The 18,700-nt window shown below is 41.1% G+C and overlaps 1 protein-coding gene and 1 long non-coding RNA gene across 8 annotated transcripts in view; one reads left to right on the top strand and one right to left on the bottom strand.

The window, feature by feature from the left end:
• Positions 1-18,700, bottom strand: part of ATCAY (ATCAY kinesin light chain interacting caytaxin) — a 51,856-nt gene that overhangs the window by 8,368 nt on the left and 24,788 nt on the right. For all 3 annotated transcript variants that reach the window (XM_072601783.1, XM_072601781.1, XM_072601782.1), the window contains 6 exons: positions 16,819-17,004; positions 12,646-12,748; positions 9,866-9,997; positions 8,300-8,386; positions 7,062-7,160; positions 4,890-4,925 (listed from right to left, as the gene is read on the bottom strand). In XM_072601783.1, coding sequence (XP_072457884.1) covers positions 4,890-4,925; positions 7,062-7,160; positions 8,300-8,386; positions 9,866-9,997; positions 12,646-12,748; positions 16,819-17,004 — 643 coding nt within the window. The remainder of the gene's footprint in view (positions 1-4,889; positions 4,926-7,061; positions 7,161-8,299; positions 8,387-9,865; positions 9,998-12,645; positions 12,749-16,818; positions 17,005-18,700) is intronic.
• Positions 1-18,700, top strand: part of LOC140499867 (uncharacterized) — an 89,620-nt gene that overhangs the window by 62,193 nt on the left and 8,727 nt on the right. For 2 of the 5 annotated variants that reach the window (XR_011965570.1, XR_011965566.1), the window contains exon 5: positions 7,880-10,582. This is a non-coding gene — a long non-coding RNA (uncharacterized lncRNA). Of the gene's footprint in view, positions 1-7,879; positions 10,583-10,786; positions 16,884-18,700 lie in introns of those variants that run through there. The other 3 variants (XR_011965569.1, XR_011965567.1, XR_011965568.1) reach the window with 3 other exon arrangements.

Here is an 18,700-nt window from a genome sequence, read left to right as displayed (position 1 = left end):
CCCTCCAATCTGATCTCGACATATTTTTGATAACTCTTGGAGTCTGGTCAAAATAAGTGGCTCTGAATCCATTTGAATGCACATGCTCAGCTATCCAGATCTGTTCATCTTTTTCATAAGAAAGTTCTCGGGGGCGGAGCCAAGATGGCAGAGTAGAAAGACGCAAATACACATAGCTCCGAACCCACAACCAATACAACATCTGTATAAAGTAACTCACGGCGAATTCTGGAGCAGTGAGGCCACAGAACAGTGGGGCGAAGGAGATTTCTGTTCCAGAGGGACTGCAAACCTCTCGCAAAAGGTCCATCACACTGCAGACACAGAGCCCAGCCCAGACCTGCCGCGGCCGCAGCGCCGAGAGGAAGAGATCCGAGCAGGCTTCAGGGATGGGATCTCCAGTGGCTGCACAAGTCCCTCCACCCACAGGTGATGGGGGTTGGTGAGAGAGTCTCTTTGGCGGGTCGAGAGGGGAGTGGGGTGCCCCCATAGCTCGGGCCCCCTCGGGAAGCAGAGGCTGGGAGGCGGCGGCAGACCAGGGCTCCCCAAGCAGGCAGGAGCCTGGATCCATTGTTGAAGGTCTGGGCATAAACCCCCTGAGGGAACTGGGCCTGAGAGGCGGCCCTGCCCCGACCTGAGCACTTGAACTTAATCTCACACTGAATAGCAGCCCTGCCCCCGCCAAAAGCCCTGAGGCTGGAAGCAGCATTTGAATCTCAGACCCCAAACTTTGGCTGGGAGGATCAGGAGGCGAGGTGGGTGTGAGGAGAATATTCAGAGGTCAAGTCACTGGCTGGGAAAATGCCCAGAAAAGGGAAAAGAAATAAGACTATAGAAGGTTACTTTCTTGGTGAACAGGCATTTCCTCCCTTCCTTTCTGATGAGGAAGAACAATGCTTACCATCAGGCAAAGACACAGAAGTCAAGGCTTCTGTGTCCCAGCCCACCCAATGGGCTCAGACCATGGAAGAGCTCAAAAAGAATTTTGAAAATCAAGTTAGAGAGGTGGAGGAAAAGCTGGGAAGAGAAATGAGAGACATGCAGTCAAAGCATGAACAGCAGGTCAGCTCCCTGCTAAAGGAGACCCCAAAAAAGTTGAAGAAAATAACACCTTGAAAAATAGGCTAACTCAATTGACAAAAGAGGTTCAAGAAGCCAATGAGGAGAAGAATGCTTTCAAAAGCAGAATTAGCCAGATGGAAAAGGAGATTCAAAAGCTCACTGAAGAAAATAGTTCTTTCAAAATTAGAATGGAACAGATGGAGGCTAATGACTTTATGAGAAAGCAAGAAATCACAAAACAAAACCAAAAGAATGGAAAAATGGAAGATAATGTGAAATATCTCATTGGAAAAACAACTGACCTGGAAAATAGATCCAGGAGAGACAATTTAAAAATTATGGGACTACCTGAAAGCCATGATCAAAAAAAGAGCCTAGACATCATCTTTCATGAAATTATCAAGGAAAACTGCCCTGAGATTCTAGAACCAGAGGGCAAAATAAATATTCAAGGAATCCACAGAATACTGCCTGAAAGAGATCCAAAAAGAGAAACTCCTAGGAACATTGTGGCCAAATTCCAGAGTTCCCAGGTCAAGGAGAAAATATTGCAAGCAGCTAAAAAGAAACAATTCAAGTATTGTGGAAATACAATCAGGATAACACAAGATCTAGCAGCCTCTACATTAAGGGATCGAAGGGCATGGAATAGGATATTCCAGAAGTCAAAGGAACTAGGACTAAAACCAAGAATCACCTACCCAGCAAAACTGAGTATAATACTTCAGGGGAAAAATTGGTCTTTCAATGAAATAGAGGATTTTCAAGCATTCTTGATGAAAAGACCAGAGCTGAAAAGAAAATTTGACTTTCAAACACAAGAATGAAGAGAACCAGGAAAAGGTGAACAGCAAAGAGAAGTCATAAGGGACTTACTAAAGTTGAACTGTTTACATCCCTACATGGAAAGACAATATTTGTAACTCTTGAAACTTTTCAGTATCTGGGTACTGTGTGGGATTACACACACACACATGCACACATGCACACACACATAGAGACAGAGTGCACAGAGTGAATTGAAGAGGATGGGATCATATCTTAAAAAAATGAAATCAAGCAGTGAGAGAGAAATATATTCAGAGGAGAAAGGGAGAAATGGAATGGGGCAAATTATCTCTTATAAAAGAGGCAAGCAAAAGACTCATTAGTGGAGGGATAAAGAGGGGAGGTGAGAGAAAAACATGAAGTCTACTCTCATCACATTCTAAAGGAAAGAATAAAATGCACACTCATTTTGGTAGGAAAACCTATCTTACAATACAGGAAAGTGGGGGATAAGGGGATAAGCAGGGTGGGGGGGATGATAAGGGAGGGCATGGGGAGGAGAGTGCAATTTGAGGTTGACACTCATGGGGAGGGATAGGATCAAAAGAGAATAGAAGTAATGGGGGACAGGATAGGATGGAGGGAAATATAGTTAGTCCTATACAACACAACTATTATGGAAGTCATTTGCAAAACTACACAGATTTGGCCTATATTGAATTGCTTGCCTTCCAAAGGGAAGGGGTGGAGAGGGAGGGAGGTAAAGAAGTTGGAACTCAAAGTGTTAGGATCAACTGTCGAGTAATGTTCTTGCCACTAGGAAATAAGAAACACAGGTAAAGGGGTATAGAAAGCTATCTGGCCCTACAGGACAAAAGAGAAGATGGAGACAAGGGCAGAGAGGGATGATAGAAGAGAGAGCAGATTGGTCATAGGGGCAATTAGAATGCTTGGTGTTTGGGGGGGGGAGGGGATAAAAGGGGAGAAAATTTGTAACCCAAAATTTTGTGAAAAGTTAAATAAATAAATTTAATTAAAAAAAAAAAAGAAAGTTCTCCCCGAGATACTCTGTCAAACGGTGGACTATGGTAAGCCTATGGTATTTCCTAAACCTATCAAAAATGGCAGTGAGGTTAGTCAGTCATTAGTCAATATGTGCTGCTTCTTAGTCATCACGGTTTCCATTTGTAAATCCTCACATCAAGATTCCAAGGTGAGTCCACTGGGGAAGACTTTGCTCTTGGCTCTTTCCTAGAAAATCAAGGTATTTTTCTGTCCCTAGTCCTGTTGCATCATCGTGGGCATCTCAGCAGTCACTTTTGTCACTTTCAGTTTCCAAGGATGTAACTTGTCCAGTCTTGGTGACTTGAATTCATTGAGGGCAAGATAGGCAGGCACCGAATCTAGATAGTACTAATGCTAATATACATACATACATATATACATATATACATACATGTGTATATATGCATATATGTGTGTGTGTGTATATATATATATATGTATGTATGTATGTCCTTTGGAGTGGATACTCTCTCCTCATTCATCATGGGTTTTGATTCTCTATTAATAATTTTTGTTTCATCATTCACAGTCTTACATCATTGCCCTTGGCAGAGAAAACAGAAGTTAAAGAACAAATCAAATTATATTTCTGCAGTACTTAGCACAGGCTTTGGCACACTGTACATATTTAATAAATAGTTATTCCCTAAATAAGCGTTGAATGGTTCTACCTTCTTTCTCATTGATTCTTCTACTCCAAAACCTGATTCTATGTTTTATTTGATTTTCTTCTTAGACCTAACAAAACTAAAAATCATAACACCAAAAACCCCCAAAATTGAACACAGCTTTTTTTTTCCTTAGAGGAATTTCAAAATTTCTAACAATATTTTCAAGGTTTCTTTTGACAGTGTCATTTGTCCCCATGTAAACTATTAGAAGCAACGAGTGGTCATCTGGTTTAACACGTCTTGGGAGGCCCTTCTATCACATGCAAGATACATGCTGAGCTTTTTAATTGTTCATGTAATGTCGCCAAACATGAGCCTCAGTACCTATTGGTAAAAAGTTATCATCCGCCTCTACTCATCTTTTCTTCCTCTGCCTCTATCTCCTGGTATCACCTGTGAATCTACAGCAGGATTCCTTAGCATCTAAGCAGATTCTTTCTCTTTAGAGAATCTAGCTTTTCCATCTACAGCATGGGTATTATGAAATCCTTTATCAGTCTAGGAAAACCTGTGGATCCTTTCTCAAAATAACATTTTTAAGCGCAAGAAATAAAATGCAAAGGAAACCAATTCTACTGATGTATGGTTATCAATATATACATATATAGGCATGTGTGAATATGTATGTGTATGTGTGGGGGGTACTAGGTGGCTTGGAGTCAGGAAGACTCATCTTCCTGAGTTGAAATCTGGCCTCGGATACTTACTAGCTATGTGACCTTGGGGAAGTCACTTAACTCTGCCTCAGTTTTCTCATCTGTAAAATGAGCTGGAAAAGGAGATGGCAAACCATTCCAGTATCTTTGCCAAGAAAACCTCAGATAAGGTCATGAAAGGTCAGATACAACTGAAAATGACTGGACAACAACAATATATATATATGTATATGTGTGATACACATATATCCATGTGTGTATATCTATATTTATCCCAATTTCATGTACTCCAAGTTAAGAACCTGTGATTTACAGGAGGGGCCTTATCTCAATTACTCATGTCCAAGTGCTCAGTATTCCTTCTTCCTTTCCTCTCTATGTCATATTCATTAATTGGTCAATCAAACTCTTCATGTGGGTCAGAATATCCTATCTCTTTAGATCCCTTTTTTCCTTTATTTTTACATCAAAGACCTCTTCCATTTATTTTTTAAGGAACACTTCATTTTTCCTGATAACATGGTGGATTCCAGGATTTTGTAAATCTGCTTTATGCTCATTCTACTGGTAGTAGAGTTATATATAGGATGTTGGTTACTAGATTCCAATATGGCCACCAACTCCTCCCCAAAGCCCTCCTGCCTGCATGCACAAAAGTGTTACATACCTTTCTCTCCTGGCCCTGATTCTTTCTTCTTCATATCTGAAAGAAAGAAAAGCATAAGACATAGCTCATAGCTATATGCAGCAACATGAGGAGAAGTCCTACACCCTTCTGTTCTGGAACACATTAGATGCCCTTAGGTCGAGAGCATATTTTATTTTTATATCCTAATAAGATGAAAATATACAGTAAATTTTTACATCTACTATTGCTCATGTTAATATAGTCAGAGAGGCAGGGCAGCTACCAGCTGTACTAACTAATGAAGATGATTTCTCAGTTGAATGCTGCATGGCTAACATAGACAAAGATGGGGAGATAGAAAAATTCTGGGCTGGTATTCCCCAAGCTCATCCTTATACTGTGGTTATAGAGCCGATTGCCTTGACAAGAAGGAGAGAAAGAAACCTAGGTGAGGCCTCTCTGTACAGCTGTTGGGGATTTGGTTACATGGGCAACCTGTTTTCTTTGTGTGGTGCACGGATCATGGAAGCACCATGAAGCTGTAGGCACAAAGAACATCACAGATGACAGTGACGCTGTTAAAGATGCAATGATGGTGACCTAAATGACTTTTCTGAGCTCTTCCTCATGCACTCAGGAACAGGACCCTGGCTGTCAGATGTTGAGAGATACTTGGAGTTAACGGTACTGCACAGAATTAAATCAAGAGGGCTTGGGGACTGCTCTTGGTCCAAGAGCTTTACTCCCTTCCATGGATTCTGTGATCCAGCTACAATGGCCTTCTTGGTATTCCTTGCACACAACACTCCATCCTCCAATTCTGTGCATTTTTACCAACTGACCTCCATGCCTGGAATGTTCTCCCTCCTTATAGCAGAATCCTGACTTCCTTCCAGATTTAACTGACATCCTACCTTATGCAGGAGGCTTTTCCCTAGCCTACCCACTGCTAGCACCTCTTCTCTGAGATTACCTATTTACACCATATGTGTCTCATCTGCAAATAATTATGTTTATGTTGTCTTCCCCAGTAGAGTATGTAAACTCCTTAAGCTTAGGGACTTTCCCCCCTTTTCTTTCTTTGTTTTTCTAGTGCTTAGCACAGTGCCTGACACTTGTTTTACGTGTCTAGTAAATGCTTTCTGACTAATAGCAGTCAAACTTGAATAGCTCCAATATTCTGAGACACAGGACAGAATCATCAAGTCTTGCTGTTAGAAGGGATTGGGGACATCAGGTAGATGAGGCAGAGACAGGAAAGGGTAAGAGCTCCAGAGTCAAATTTTGACTTGATGCAAGGATAAATATTGTAGCAATCAGGGCTGTCTAAAAGTGGAATGGGCTGTCTAAGGAGAGCTAAATTTCCCATCATTGCGATTGTTCAGGTGGAGACCAGATGACCATAGTGCTGAATGTCAAGTCCTTCTGAGGTTTCTTCCAACCCTGAGATCCCACGGTCCCCATTCGAGCTACAAAACACACTCATTCCTTCTATATGATGGCCCTTTAAATATGTAGACAAGGATCGTGTGTGTTGTCCTTTCCCTTCAACTAAATCTTCTCTTTTCCAATTTAAGTACCTTTAGTTCTTTCAACTATTCATCATAAGACATGGTTTCCAGATGCCTCTTCATCTTAGTTCTTTCCTTTGAATTCTTACTCATTCCAAAGAACTTGCTTGTATGGACTTTGAAGGATCTCTTATTTCATTGGTATGAGAAATGCTACCATTAACTGAGATTGTAGTACTCTACATCCCTTATCAGATAGTTTCATAAATTTCTACACATACACACACACACACATACTCACACACATACACACACACCATCACCTGGTAACCAGCATTCTGATGATGAAAGTCACTGGCCCTTCCACCAAGAGATATATCAGTCCATCATGAGACCCCCTATATGAAGCCTTTCTCAGTTGGTGAAACCTGTCCCAGCTTGAATTCATTCCATTGGCACAATTTTTTGAAAGGCTGGAATCCCCCTCTAGGCCTCAGGGAAGAATGGGAGGGAGACCTGAGTGGAGGATTTTGCATTTCAAGTGTGGTTCCCAGGAGAGGACACAATGCTTCTGATGTACTCTGAGTATATAAGAGCTGGAGTCCTGAGAGGTCTTGATGGGATCTGGCAAGACAGGTCATGGAGAGGGTGCTCTGGAGGAGGTGAGCATTTCAGGCTTTGGGGCAAAACTAACACTTACTGTTGGATGCAGTCGGGAATCTGCACATGTTCCATGGGAATGAGTTGTTCCAGTTCTTCTAGGCTGTGCACATATTGGATCTTACTGATAAACTTCACACTAGGAAGAAAATACAATGGAGTTGCAGGTAAAATTGATCACAGTTGGTGGGAGGTGAGTGATGAAAAGTGATCAAATATTTTAGAGTCTGAGGGACAATCTAGGGATCATTTAGTTCAGGAGTTCTTAACCTGGGGGGGGGGGTCCCTGAACTTTTTTTTTAAGTTTTGATAACAATATTTCAATATAAGTGGTTTCCTTTGTAATTCTATGTATTTTATATTATGCATTTAAGAACACAATTCCAAGAAGGGGTCCATAAGTTCCACCATATTGCCAAAGGAACAATTGCCAGGACACATTAAAAGGTTACAAATACCCGATCTAGTGCAAGCCCCTTGCTGTATCAATGAGGAAATATAGGGCTAGAGAAACGACTTGCCCATGATCATATAGCTAGCAAAGGGCAGATAGAGAATGAATAATGGACCTCAGAGCTGGAAGGGATATTAGAGGTCACCTAACGCATGTAGACATACCTTCTACAGCATAACTGACAGACAGTCATCCAGATATCACTTCTAATCATCCCTATCATCTCCAGAGATGATGATGAAGATGGTGTTGATGATGACTTGCTTTAAGATGGGTATACATTATCTTACAACAGAGACTGGGGGCAGAGTCGGCCTTCACTAATGCCCAAGGGGGCCGATTTACTGAATCAAATCTAGAAGGAACTTCAGAGACCATTCACAATTCTTTCCTTTTACATATAGGGAAAGTGAAACTCAGCCGGGAGATGGGAAGAGCATGTTACAGTGGAAAAAGCCCTATATTTGCAGTCCTGGACCTGTGTTCAAATTTTGGATCTACCACTTCTTGCCTGTGTGACCTTGTCTCTGTGGGCCTCCGTTTCCTTAACTATAAAATAAAAGAGTTGTACTTGATGGTCTTTAGAGTCCTGTGCATCTTCAAATCTACGATTCTAAGAAACCTGCCGAAGTTCACACAACCAGCAAGTGGCAGAGCAGGGACTTGACTCTAAGGCCAATGCTCTTTACACTTTGCCACATTTCCATTGCTGTTCAATTCAGCTGCTTTTTGGCCTTACATGTCAGAGATCAGTGACCTCTGTTGGAGAGACTCCTCTTTGCTTCACCCCTTGACCCACACTGGTCAGAAGGTTCCTTGTTTACCTGATGAAGGGTCTGGAGATGGCCAACACTGTTCGAATAAACCAAGAGGGGTGGACAATGATTAAGGATTTCAGGTTTTTCCGAAGCCTGTTGGAAAAGGTAAAAAGGAAAAAAAAGAAGATTCATTCAATCAACAAACATAATTTTATATTCTCTTTCCTTCCTTCCTTCCTTCCTTCTTTCCTTCCTTCTTTCCTCCCTCCCTCCCTTCCTTCCTTCCTTCCTTCCTTCCTTCCTTCCTTCCTTCCTTCCTTCCTTCCTTCCTTCTTTCCTCCCTTCCTTCTTTCCTTCCTTCCCTCCTTGCTTCCCTCCTTTTTCTCTCCCTTCCTCCTTCCTTCCTTCCTTCCTTTTACTCTTTCTAGACAGGGACTCATAATTTTGTTCAGGCTGGAAATGCTACACCTCATTCACTGCCTCAGCTCTACTACTGATCAGCATAGAAGCTTTGAAGTACTTTGTTTCTCACATGGGCCAGTTTGCCTCTCCTTAGGCAGACTGGTGGTCCCTTGCTCCTTGGAGTTCAAATATATTGGATTTCAGATATCAACTTAGCCTACTGCAGCTCAGAACTCCCAAGTTCAAGCTATCTACTCACTCCAGCCTTCTAGGTAGCAGGGATCATACGTGTTTGCCAGCAAGCTCAGTGATTGACATATATTTCTTTACCCACCTTGTATAAGACATAATGCTACTATACAATGAGTTAGCTAGTTGGTACAGTGGATAGAGTGCTGGACCTGGAGTCTGGAAGAGTTCAAATTCAACCTTAGACACTCTGCCTGTCTCAGATTCCTCATCTGTAAAATAGGGGTAAAAATAGTACCTACCTCCCAGGGTTTTATGAGGATGAAATGAGATAACATTTGCAAAGTGTTTTGCAGACTATAAAATGTCATATAAATGCTAGCTAATATTATTATTATAATGCTCCGGGTAATATAAAAGTATCTTAAACATTCAAACCCTGCCCTTGAATGTGGGCAAATCATCTAATCTCTCTGTCTCTCAGGCAACTCTTTCAGACCTATAGGCTACAGCGAGGTGGTGGTCTGAGAAGTTAGAGGGAATTTCCATGTCAGTGAAATCATACAACCTAGGTGTATTGACACAATAATATCTAATACTAATGGTTGTAGAATGGCAGATTTAGAAGGGCCCTTAGAACACAGAAATGGCAGAATTGGAAAGGCTATTAGGTCTTAAGAGAGAGCATTTTAGAGTTAGTATGGATTTTGGTAATCATCTAACCCAGGCAGTTTGGCTAAGCCAATGAGACCTTCTCAGAATAATGTTTTTAAATGCATAAAGGATCATAAAGAAAACTAAGAGTTGGTGAAAATAAAGATTAATTTTTTTCCAATCCAAGTTTAAGGACCTCTCTCATTTAGATCAACTAAGCCTAATCCTCTCATTTTACAGATGAGGAAACTGAGTCACAGACTGGGTAAGTGATTTGTTCAGAGTCACATAATACTTCAGTTGAGCAAACTGGGGCTTGAACCCCTTCCTTGTTGACTCCAAATCCAGCATTTTTTCCACAGTAACATTAGTTCACCTGGTACTCACCTTCTGTCAATCATCTGATAACATTTCTTCAGCCAGCCAATCCCTGGCATCCTCCGCCGTGGGGTGGCGCCATTCAGGTACACAATCATATAATCTTCAGCCACAAGGAGCTCCAAACTGCTAATGACATACCTGGGAACCAAAGTCAGGAATCTGTGAGTATGATGCCTCTGTTTTCTGTAACCAGATACTTGCCTCTGACACTGGTTCAGCAGCCCCTCACCCTCACAGCCACTGTCCACTTGTGTCAGCCATTGGTGTGTGATATTGCTGATGAGGATGGCCATTAGCCCTTTGCCTACCCTTGTTCTTCTTGATGCTAACTCAGGATGCAACTATCTATTTCGTCTCTTGTGTACACATGATGAGGGTGGGTGGGTCCACAGCATGCACCAATTTTTGTAAATAGACACAGAGAGGCAGCATTTGTGGTGGGGGAGTTTAGGAAACCTGGATTCTTGTTCTAGCTTTACCAGGAGTTTGCCTAACATCCTTTGGCAAATATTTTTACCTTCCTGGCTTCAGTTTCCTCAGCAGTAAGGGAAGGAATAAACATTTATATAGCATCTAATATGTGCTAGATACTGTGGTAAATGTTTTATAAATATTATCTCATTTGGTTTTCATGACAATCTTGTATGTTATTATCCCTATTTTTACAGCTGAGCAAACTGAGGCAAACAGAGATTAAGTGACATACCCGGGATCACACAGCTGGTAAGTATTTAGGGCTGGATTTGAAGTCAGGCTTTCTTGTTTTGAGGCCCATCCCTCCATCTACTGCATGACCTAGTTGCTTCTTTCATCAGTGAAAATGCAGGGATCAGACTAGATGTTCCTAAGTTTCCCCTCAGCTCTAACATTCTAAGAGTCTATTTCCTAGATATTGTCTCCACTTTGGTCACCTGTTCTTGCCACTAGGAGGACCTGTCATCCTGGGCAGTGCTCACTACTAAAGACAGACTGATATTAATAAGGACCTACGCACTGCTGGCAATTGGGATGATTTTGGATGGATGTGGGAGCTACGGCTATGATTTACGGTCAGTAACAGGGCTGCACATTGGCCAAGCATAGAGCTGAGTCTGGATCCTCAGGTGAAGGGCCACTTTATTCTCATACACAGAACTATAGAATTATTTTGGAAAGTAAGATTCAATTAAATGTAGCAAACATCTCTTAAATATTTACTATGTGCAAGGCCTTGGGCTTGGCTCTAGGGATAAAGAGATGAAAAAGTATGCTGCTGTTCCTGACCTCAGAGAGCTTATATTCTAATGGGGAGGTGGGAAGGAATTTACATATATATTTACATATATGTAAATAAGGTAGAATGTATGCAGATTTACTAGGTGATGCTGCGAATAGAATACAGGACTTGGAGTCAGGAAGACCCGAGTTCAAATCTTGTTTCAGGTTTTTTAGTTGCTGGGCAAGTCACTTAACATTGTCTGCCTTGCTTTCCCCATTATAAAATGGGGGTAATAATAATACCTACCATAAGGGGGTGTTGTGAGGATTAAATGAATAAAAGTGTAAAGTGCTTTGCAAATCTTAAAGTGCTGTATAAATCCTAGCTATTATTATTATTGCTGTAATTACTATCATCAGGCAAAGGAGAGTCCACTAAATACAATGAAGAATTTGAGGAGGAAGATATACTTTCCCCTAGGGAGAAGTCAGGGAAGGCTCCATGCCATCTTAGTTGTGCTTTGGAGTAAGGGGGGAGGTGCGGGACTTCATCAGATAGAGGTTCTTAGAATTTAGGACAAATCCCCCAAACACCTCTTGCCCTCTCTGTCTCCTCCATGCAAAGAGCTGGTCCTTTCCATCTCTAGAATTTGGTGATTCTGTCATACCCATGTGATCTTGGGGAAGTCACTTCTCACTTTTCACATCTTTAAAATCAAGGGCTTGTACTAGATGACCTCTGGTTATCTTCCAGTTTTTAAAGCTATGACTGCATGAAAGTCAGAGGCCCAAGTATTCAAAATCCTTCACTGCTCCCCTCTCATCCACAGAGGTAGAAATTCAGACTCCTTTGTTTGTAAGGTTCAAGGACCTTTACAATCTGGCACCATCCTGTCTTTCCAACCTTATCTCATATGACTTCTTTCCATATACTCTATGACTCAACCTGGACAACTCTCTGTGGCCTGAGCTCAGCCTAGGCTTTACTATCTTACTACCTTTGCTCATGCTGTTGTCATGTCTGCAATGCCCTCCTTTCCCTTCTTTGCCTGTTGACTTTCTAATCATCTTTTAAAGCTCAAGTAATAATAACTTATGATTATGTATCATTTTACATATATGATTTCATTTGATACTCTCAACAAGCCTGTGACTTTTATTGTGCATTTTATAATCATTTAACAGATGAGGAAATTCAGACTCAGAGAGATTAATTTAGTTGCCTGTGGTCACCCAGAGAATGTCAGAGATAGACTTTGAACTCAGGTCCCACTTATTACTACATCATGCTGCCTCCCTTACTTAAATGCCACCTGCCAAAGAAGCGATTTGGGGGGTCCTCTTTAGGTCTGTGACAGCACCTTGGCACCTCTCTATAAGCAACTTACAGTACCATAAAATGCAGTTATCTATATTTGTCTTATTTCCCCAGTAGTGCCACAGATGTAGGGATCATCCAAATTTTGCATCTCCTTCTACACCCAGTTGAGTATTCATCATAAAAGTCATCTCATTCCCAGACAAGTCTGCAGCCCCATGCCAGAAGGCTTCTGTGAGGCTGAAATCCGCTTCTGCTTGACCCAACTTACAAGAAGAGATTTTCCATTATGTAATGGTAATCCGGAGAGTTACTGTCAGGGAGATAGCAGGCTGCAAAGACGATGATAGCATTCAGACCTTCACCATAGTACCCTGGAAGAAAAAATAGACAGTGTATTACAGAGTGAACACTACAGACAGATTCAGTGCCCTTCGTGGTTCTTCCAACTCTTTATTAGTGCATAAATTTGAAGCAAGTCAGTACTTTCCTGCCTTCTTTCCCAACTCTCCAACCTGTGTATTTCTCAAATGTTTCATGAGTCCATTCCTTCCCTCCAGAGTCCCTAATATGCCCTCCACTACCAACATTTCACAAGGCCATGAATTATGCTACTTAATGCTCCTCTATGCTAGAGCTGAAATGGACCCAGAGAAGCCTAGTTCTCTGCCTTCAGCTAGTGAAATGATTATTATTCCATTTTATTTTTATTATGGGCCTGATACAGACAGTATCATTATTATCCAAGGACCAGACTAAGTAGGGCCATGACCGTGATGCATGACAACTGTGTACTGAGGCATAGGGTGCAATGTAATTTATGTTGGTGGAGACAGTATCTGCATCCAGGAAATCACAGAAATGTAAAGAATCATTTTTTTGGAAAGGTACTTCCATGTTTGTAAGTGCTTCACATAAAATATCAGGGCTAGAATGTATGTCAAAGATCATCTACTACAATTTTTACTTGTAGGACATACAACATCCTTGACAAGTGAATTTTCTAAGGTCCTCTGCGACTGTATATAATTCTATCTGAACTCCTCCCACAGGTGTGTGTTAGCACAGTGCCAGGCACAGGGCAAGTGCTTAATAAATGCTTGTTTCCTTCCTCCCCTCCCTCCTTCCTTCCTTCCTTCCTTCCTTCCTTCCTTCCTTCCTTCCTTCCTTCCTTCCTTCCTTCCTTCCTTCCTTCCTTCCTTCCTTCCTTCCTTCCTTCCTTCTCTGCAGTGATGTCTAGGAAAATCTGAGCTCCTCTTTCCCACTTCACTTTCTAGCTCCCCTCCAACTGATGAGAGGAGAGGCGGAGGAGACAAAGGGGTTGACACCTCCCCTTGGCCCTTTGGCTGTTTTCATCATAGTGTACAAATAGAAACCTCTTCAAGTGTGAGAGAAATTATTATTTTCCTATTATAGTAATAATCAGCTATTAAATTGCAATCCAGGCTTTTCTCCTTTTGTTTCCTCATCTAATGCCCAGTGTCTGTAAAACAGTCAATCTTTGCAGGATGTGACTGATTGATGAGATTGCCCTAACCCTCAGGGAACAAGCTCCTCAATCTTGGGCCAGACTTTACCCAACTAGGAGACATTACTTCAGTTTAGAGTGTAAACAAAATCCAGTCTGGGCAAGTTCTTGCCATAAGGAGAACAGCTGTGTCCTTCTGCCCCTTCATTAGAATTTAGGGTGACCAACCTCATAAAGGAGAATACCAACCAGAGTGATCTAGGTGGAGATGAATTCCTTTGTCCAGATTGCTGCAGGTGGCTGAGTCTCATGATGTTCTCAGCAGGAGGAGCTGAAGACTTCTAGCCCACCACCTCATTAAATGTCCATGAATTAAGGATGATTTTCACTTCTCAGGGGGCATTTAATTTAAAAAGAAATTAAGATTTTCAGGCTCTCCATGTTTTTATCTTTAGTTTTCCAAGAGAAATTACTGACCATCAATTTGTTGATTATTAGCTAGCCTAATTAATAAAGTGATTATTAATTACCCATAAACTGTCTCTCAGGTTTTTTCATTTGTCATAAGTGATTATTTGTGTATCTGTTTTTAAGCAAAAAAGACATACAGTCATTGACAGTGACTTGTGTCCAAGCCTGTTTGAAATGGAAAGGGTATAAGTTAACACGAGAAACTGAGGATAATTTTCATCAGCTTAGGCTGAGATGAGGCTGGGGATGGGGAGTTCATCTGAGAGAGAAAATTTCTGCAAAGTAAGTGATTTCTGAGTTATATATAACTCTAGACTGCTTATGAATCCAGAGAAAGACTTAATAAGGAAACAAGCCAGGAGCAGTAAGAAGTGGAAGTTGGCGTGTTTCTTTAGGTAATTGCTGTTCACATAACATTCAGCCAATGTCCCACTGGACTATGCTATTGGGCTTCTGTTTAGAGACCTCTAGTGACAGAGAATCCACTACTTCTTGAGGCAGACCACTTTACTTTTGGAGAGCTTTCGTTATTATGATAGAGGCAGGTAGGTAGCTCATTGGATAGAGTCTTGGGCTTGGAGTCAGGAAGACCCGAGTTCAAATTTGACCTCAGACACTCACTAGCCATGTGACTCTGGGCAAGTCATTTTTGACTTAAGTCAGTTTGCCTTAAGAAGAAAATGGCAAATCACTCCAGTATCTTTGCCAAGAAAACCCTATACAGGGTCACGAAGAGTTGGACATGACCGAACAGCAACAACCAAATCATTAGGAAGTTTTTCCTAATGATGAGCTTCAATTTGCCTCTGCAGCTTTTCCCCATTAGTCTGTTTTCTCCTCATTATAGTCTTGAGAAAGTAGCAATTTTTATCTTTTTTTGATTGATGAGAAAACTGTGGCTCTGAGAAACATAATAATTAGACCAGGATCACAAAGATGGTAGGTGGCAGAATTGGCATTTGTTCTTAATTTCCTGACTCCCATGTTTGAAATAGCCCAAGAACAGTTAAAAAAAGAAAAGAAAAAGGGTTTTGATAGACTTAGTCCTCCACAGCAACGCAAGGACCTAAAACATTTCCAAAGGACTTGTTGCAAAATGTCATCCACATCCAGAGAAACACCTATGGAGTCAGAATGCAGAATGAAGCAGAATATTTTCTCTTTTGTTATGTTTGGTTTCATTTAGTTTTACTCATGCTTTCTCCCATTCATTTTAATTCTTCTATGCAACACAACTAATGTGAAAACGTGTTTAATAAGAATGTATGTGTAGAATCCATATAAGATTGCATCCTGTTGTGGGGATGGAGGGGGAGAATTTAAAACTTACAGAAGTGACTGCTGAAAACTGAAAACAAATAAATAAATTTGAAAAAAAAGAAAAAGAAAGAAAGAGATGTGAAACTTAGAGGAATTTTATTTTATTGTGTCTGTCTCTTTGGGCCTTCCAAGGACCCAGGTGAATCAGAGAGGGAAATGAGGCAAATTAGATACTGGGACATCTCTTCACATTAAAAGGTTGCCAAACATGGGGTGGGGAGCACTGTGCTAGATAAAAGACCTCCTGTGACAGAGTATGTTATAAAAGGATGTGATTTATGGCCATCAAAATTACTTAGTGGAGTTGAGGTCAATGGCAAGGCCTGAAGGAGAAAGAAATATAGGCAGAGTTTGCAGAGCATGAAGGGGAGAAAAGCCACTATGAACAACTTTATTTAGAGTTTCTGAAAGCTGTGGAACAGCTGCAATGAATCCAGTTTAATGATCTATTAGGATCAGACTGGATGATTTGGCAAGAATCTCTGTTCTTTTGCTATCCTTTGTCCTTGAGTAATGTTGCCAGCATCTACCATTCTCCCCTTCTCATATGAGCCACTGGAGCAAATGGGGAATCTCCAACACAGAAGAATAGATGAGGGAAAGAATGAAAAGGACTGAGATGCCTATCCTAGCTAAAGGAGCTTATAACCACATGATGAGGAGGATAGCCTTTCTCAACTTATGCATTAATTTTTCACAAGTTAAACTGCAGGATGCCATCTGCCATAATTCATTGGGATTAGAGGGAAGAGGGAAATTCAGAGAGAGAGTGATACTAAGGTATGGGGGCTGAGCCAAGATAATTGAACCAATGACTATATTTAAGATTAAAATATGTATTATCCCTTTGATATGAATTTAGGAAGTAGCATGGGGAGAAAGGAAAGAAGTTTTTGGCTAATGAAAGCCAAAGGCAAAAAAGCTCCTTTCCTTTAAAAGGAACAGTTCAGGCTTTGAGTGTCCTCTAGTGTCCACAGGCAATAACTCACTTGAGATGGATAGTTTTGCGGATTAAGCAAGTCAGAGAGAGAACAGCTCAAGCAGAGCACCACCTTGTGGTTGTCTTAGATGTTGCACTCTAAATCATTTCAAATCTTTCTGCCCAATTGTATGTGCCCTACAGATGTTTAAGCCAAAGTATCATAGACAAAAATAAAGGAACCCAAAGACATCCTCAGCACTCACCTCCATGGGTCACCACCTTCATATAAGGCTTGATCATCTGGAGGTCAATTCGGTGTTCCTGCTCACCAATGATGACCGTTCTCCACAGACGCCCATTAGCAGCACCACCTTCTTCAGCTGCCCCATCCCCAAAGAGGTCTGCACTGTCACCAGGCATGTTCTTAGCAGTGGCCACAGGGGTGTCATCTGAAAGCAGGACATGAAAAGTCATTATTTTTGTCTTCTGAGGCAGCGGAGAATGAAAGACTTGTCATTGTCCTTAAGTCCATTGGTTCAGTGAAAATCCATTCATTCAACAAATGTATTTATTAAACTCCATGTGCAGAGCACTGTTTGGTGAATGGAAAGACTGGATAGACATAATTTCTGTCCTCATAGAACTTAAATTTATTGGATACTTATTGCATTGGCACTGTAGGATATTACATATTATTTATTACATATTATTACATATTTATTTATTATAATATTTATTACATAATATTACATATTATTATTTATAATAATATTACATATTATTATAAAGATAATTCCTGCCCTGGAAGAACTTACCACTATTTGGGGAAGACAAGACAACAACAATAATAATAGCTCCCATTTCTATAGTGCTTTGAGTATTATGAAATGCATTTCCTACAACAACCCTATGAGGTAACTAGTGCAGATTTTCTGCAGATGAAGAAGCTAAGAACTCCAGCAGTCAAGTGATTTGCCCAAGTCACAGTTATTAGATGGCCGATCAGGGACTCAAACCCAGGTCTTCTGACTCTTCCTATTAGGATCAGACTGGGTGAGCTGGGAAGAATTTTGGCTCTTCTGCCTTCCTTTTTCTTTGGGTAATGGTGCTAGAATCCTTATGAGCCATGGGAGTACATGGGGAATTCCCAGCACAGAAGATCGAATATGGGAAGCAAACAAAGAGGGAGAAATATCCATCTCATGTAGAGATTAGAGCTGTTCCAAAGCAGAATGGGCTCTTTTGAGAGGGAGTGGGACCCCCCTTCTTGGAAGTCACTAAACAGAGGCTGCCTGATCTTTGTCAGGTATGTTATAGTGGGGATTCCTTTCTTAGACAGGTTGGACTAGATGGCTCTTGAGGTATTTTCGAGCCCTCAGTTCCTGTGACATTGTAACTCTGTGACTTGAGACAAATGCTCTTTTTACAACAGAGCACTATTGCCTTTATAAGACCATCTGAATCATACAGCTTAGAAAATCAATTGTACACTGCCTTGAGTTGTTTAATGTTGTTGTGGGTGTTAGATTCTCCTCCCAAACTAGACTGTGGTCTTTGTGTGACCAGGGACAATGTCTCACATCATTTCTTTATCCCTGGTTGTTTCTAATATAAGGCTAAGTATATTCAATAAATGTTTGCGGATTGTATGTTCTTTAGGCCAGCCCAGGGTCTATTGTAATTGGGGGTCAGTCACTTTCTTATGAATAAACTTAGTCATGTTTATTCTCTGCTCAAAAACTTTCAATGGCTCCCTATTGCAAACCAGGTAAAATTCAAACTCCTTTGATTGGCATTCAAGGCCTATGAACCCTTCCACACTGTGGTTTAGCCAAACTAGAGGACCCCTGTCTGTATCCTGAAACTCTGCTAACTATTCCTAAATAAATCTGGAAAGGAATTTAGTCTAGTACTTTCATTTTACAGGTCAGAAAACAGAGGACTGGAAAGGGGAAGTAACTTGCCCAGTGTTATACAAGTACCAAGTCAGAATGTGAACCCATGTCTTCTGGCACCAGACAGCTAAGTGGTACAATGGATAGAATGCCAGAGTCAGGAAGACTCATCTTCTTCTGTTCAAATCTGGCCTCAGAAACTAACTAGCTATGTGACCTTGGGCAAGTCACTTAAGCCTATTTGCCTTAG

This window comes from Notamacropus eugenii, chromosome 4 (assembly GCF_028372415.1).
Source record: "Notamacropus eugenii isolate mMacEug1 chromosome 4, mMacEug1.pri_v2, whole genome shotgun sequence".
Lineage (NCBI taxonomy): Eukaryota > Metazoa > Chordata > Mammalia > Diprotodontia > Macropodidae > Notamacropus > Notamacropus eugenii.
This window is presented reverse-complemented; position numbering and strand designations above follow the sequence as displayed.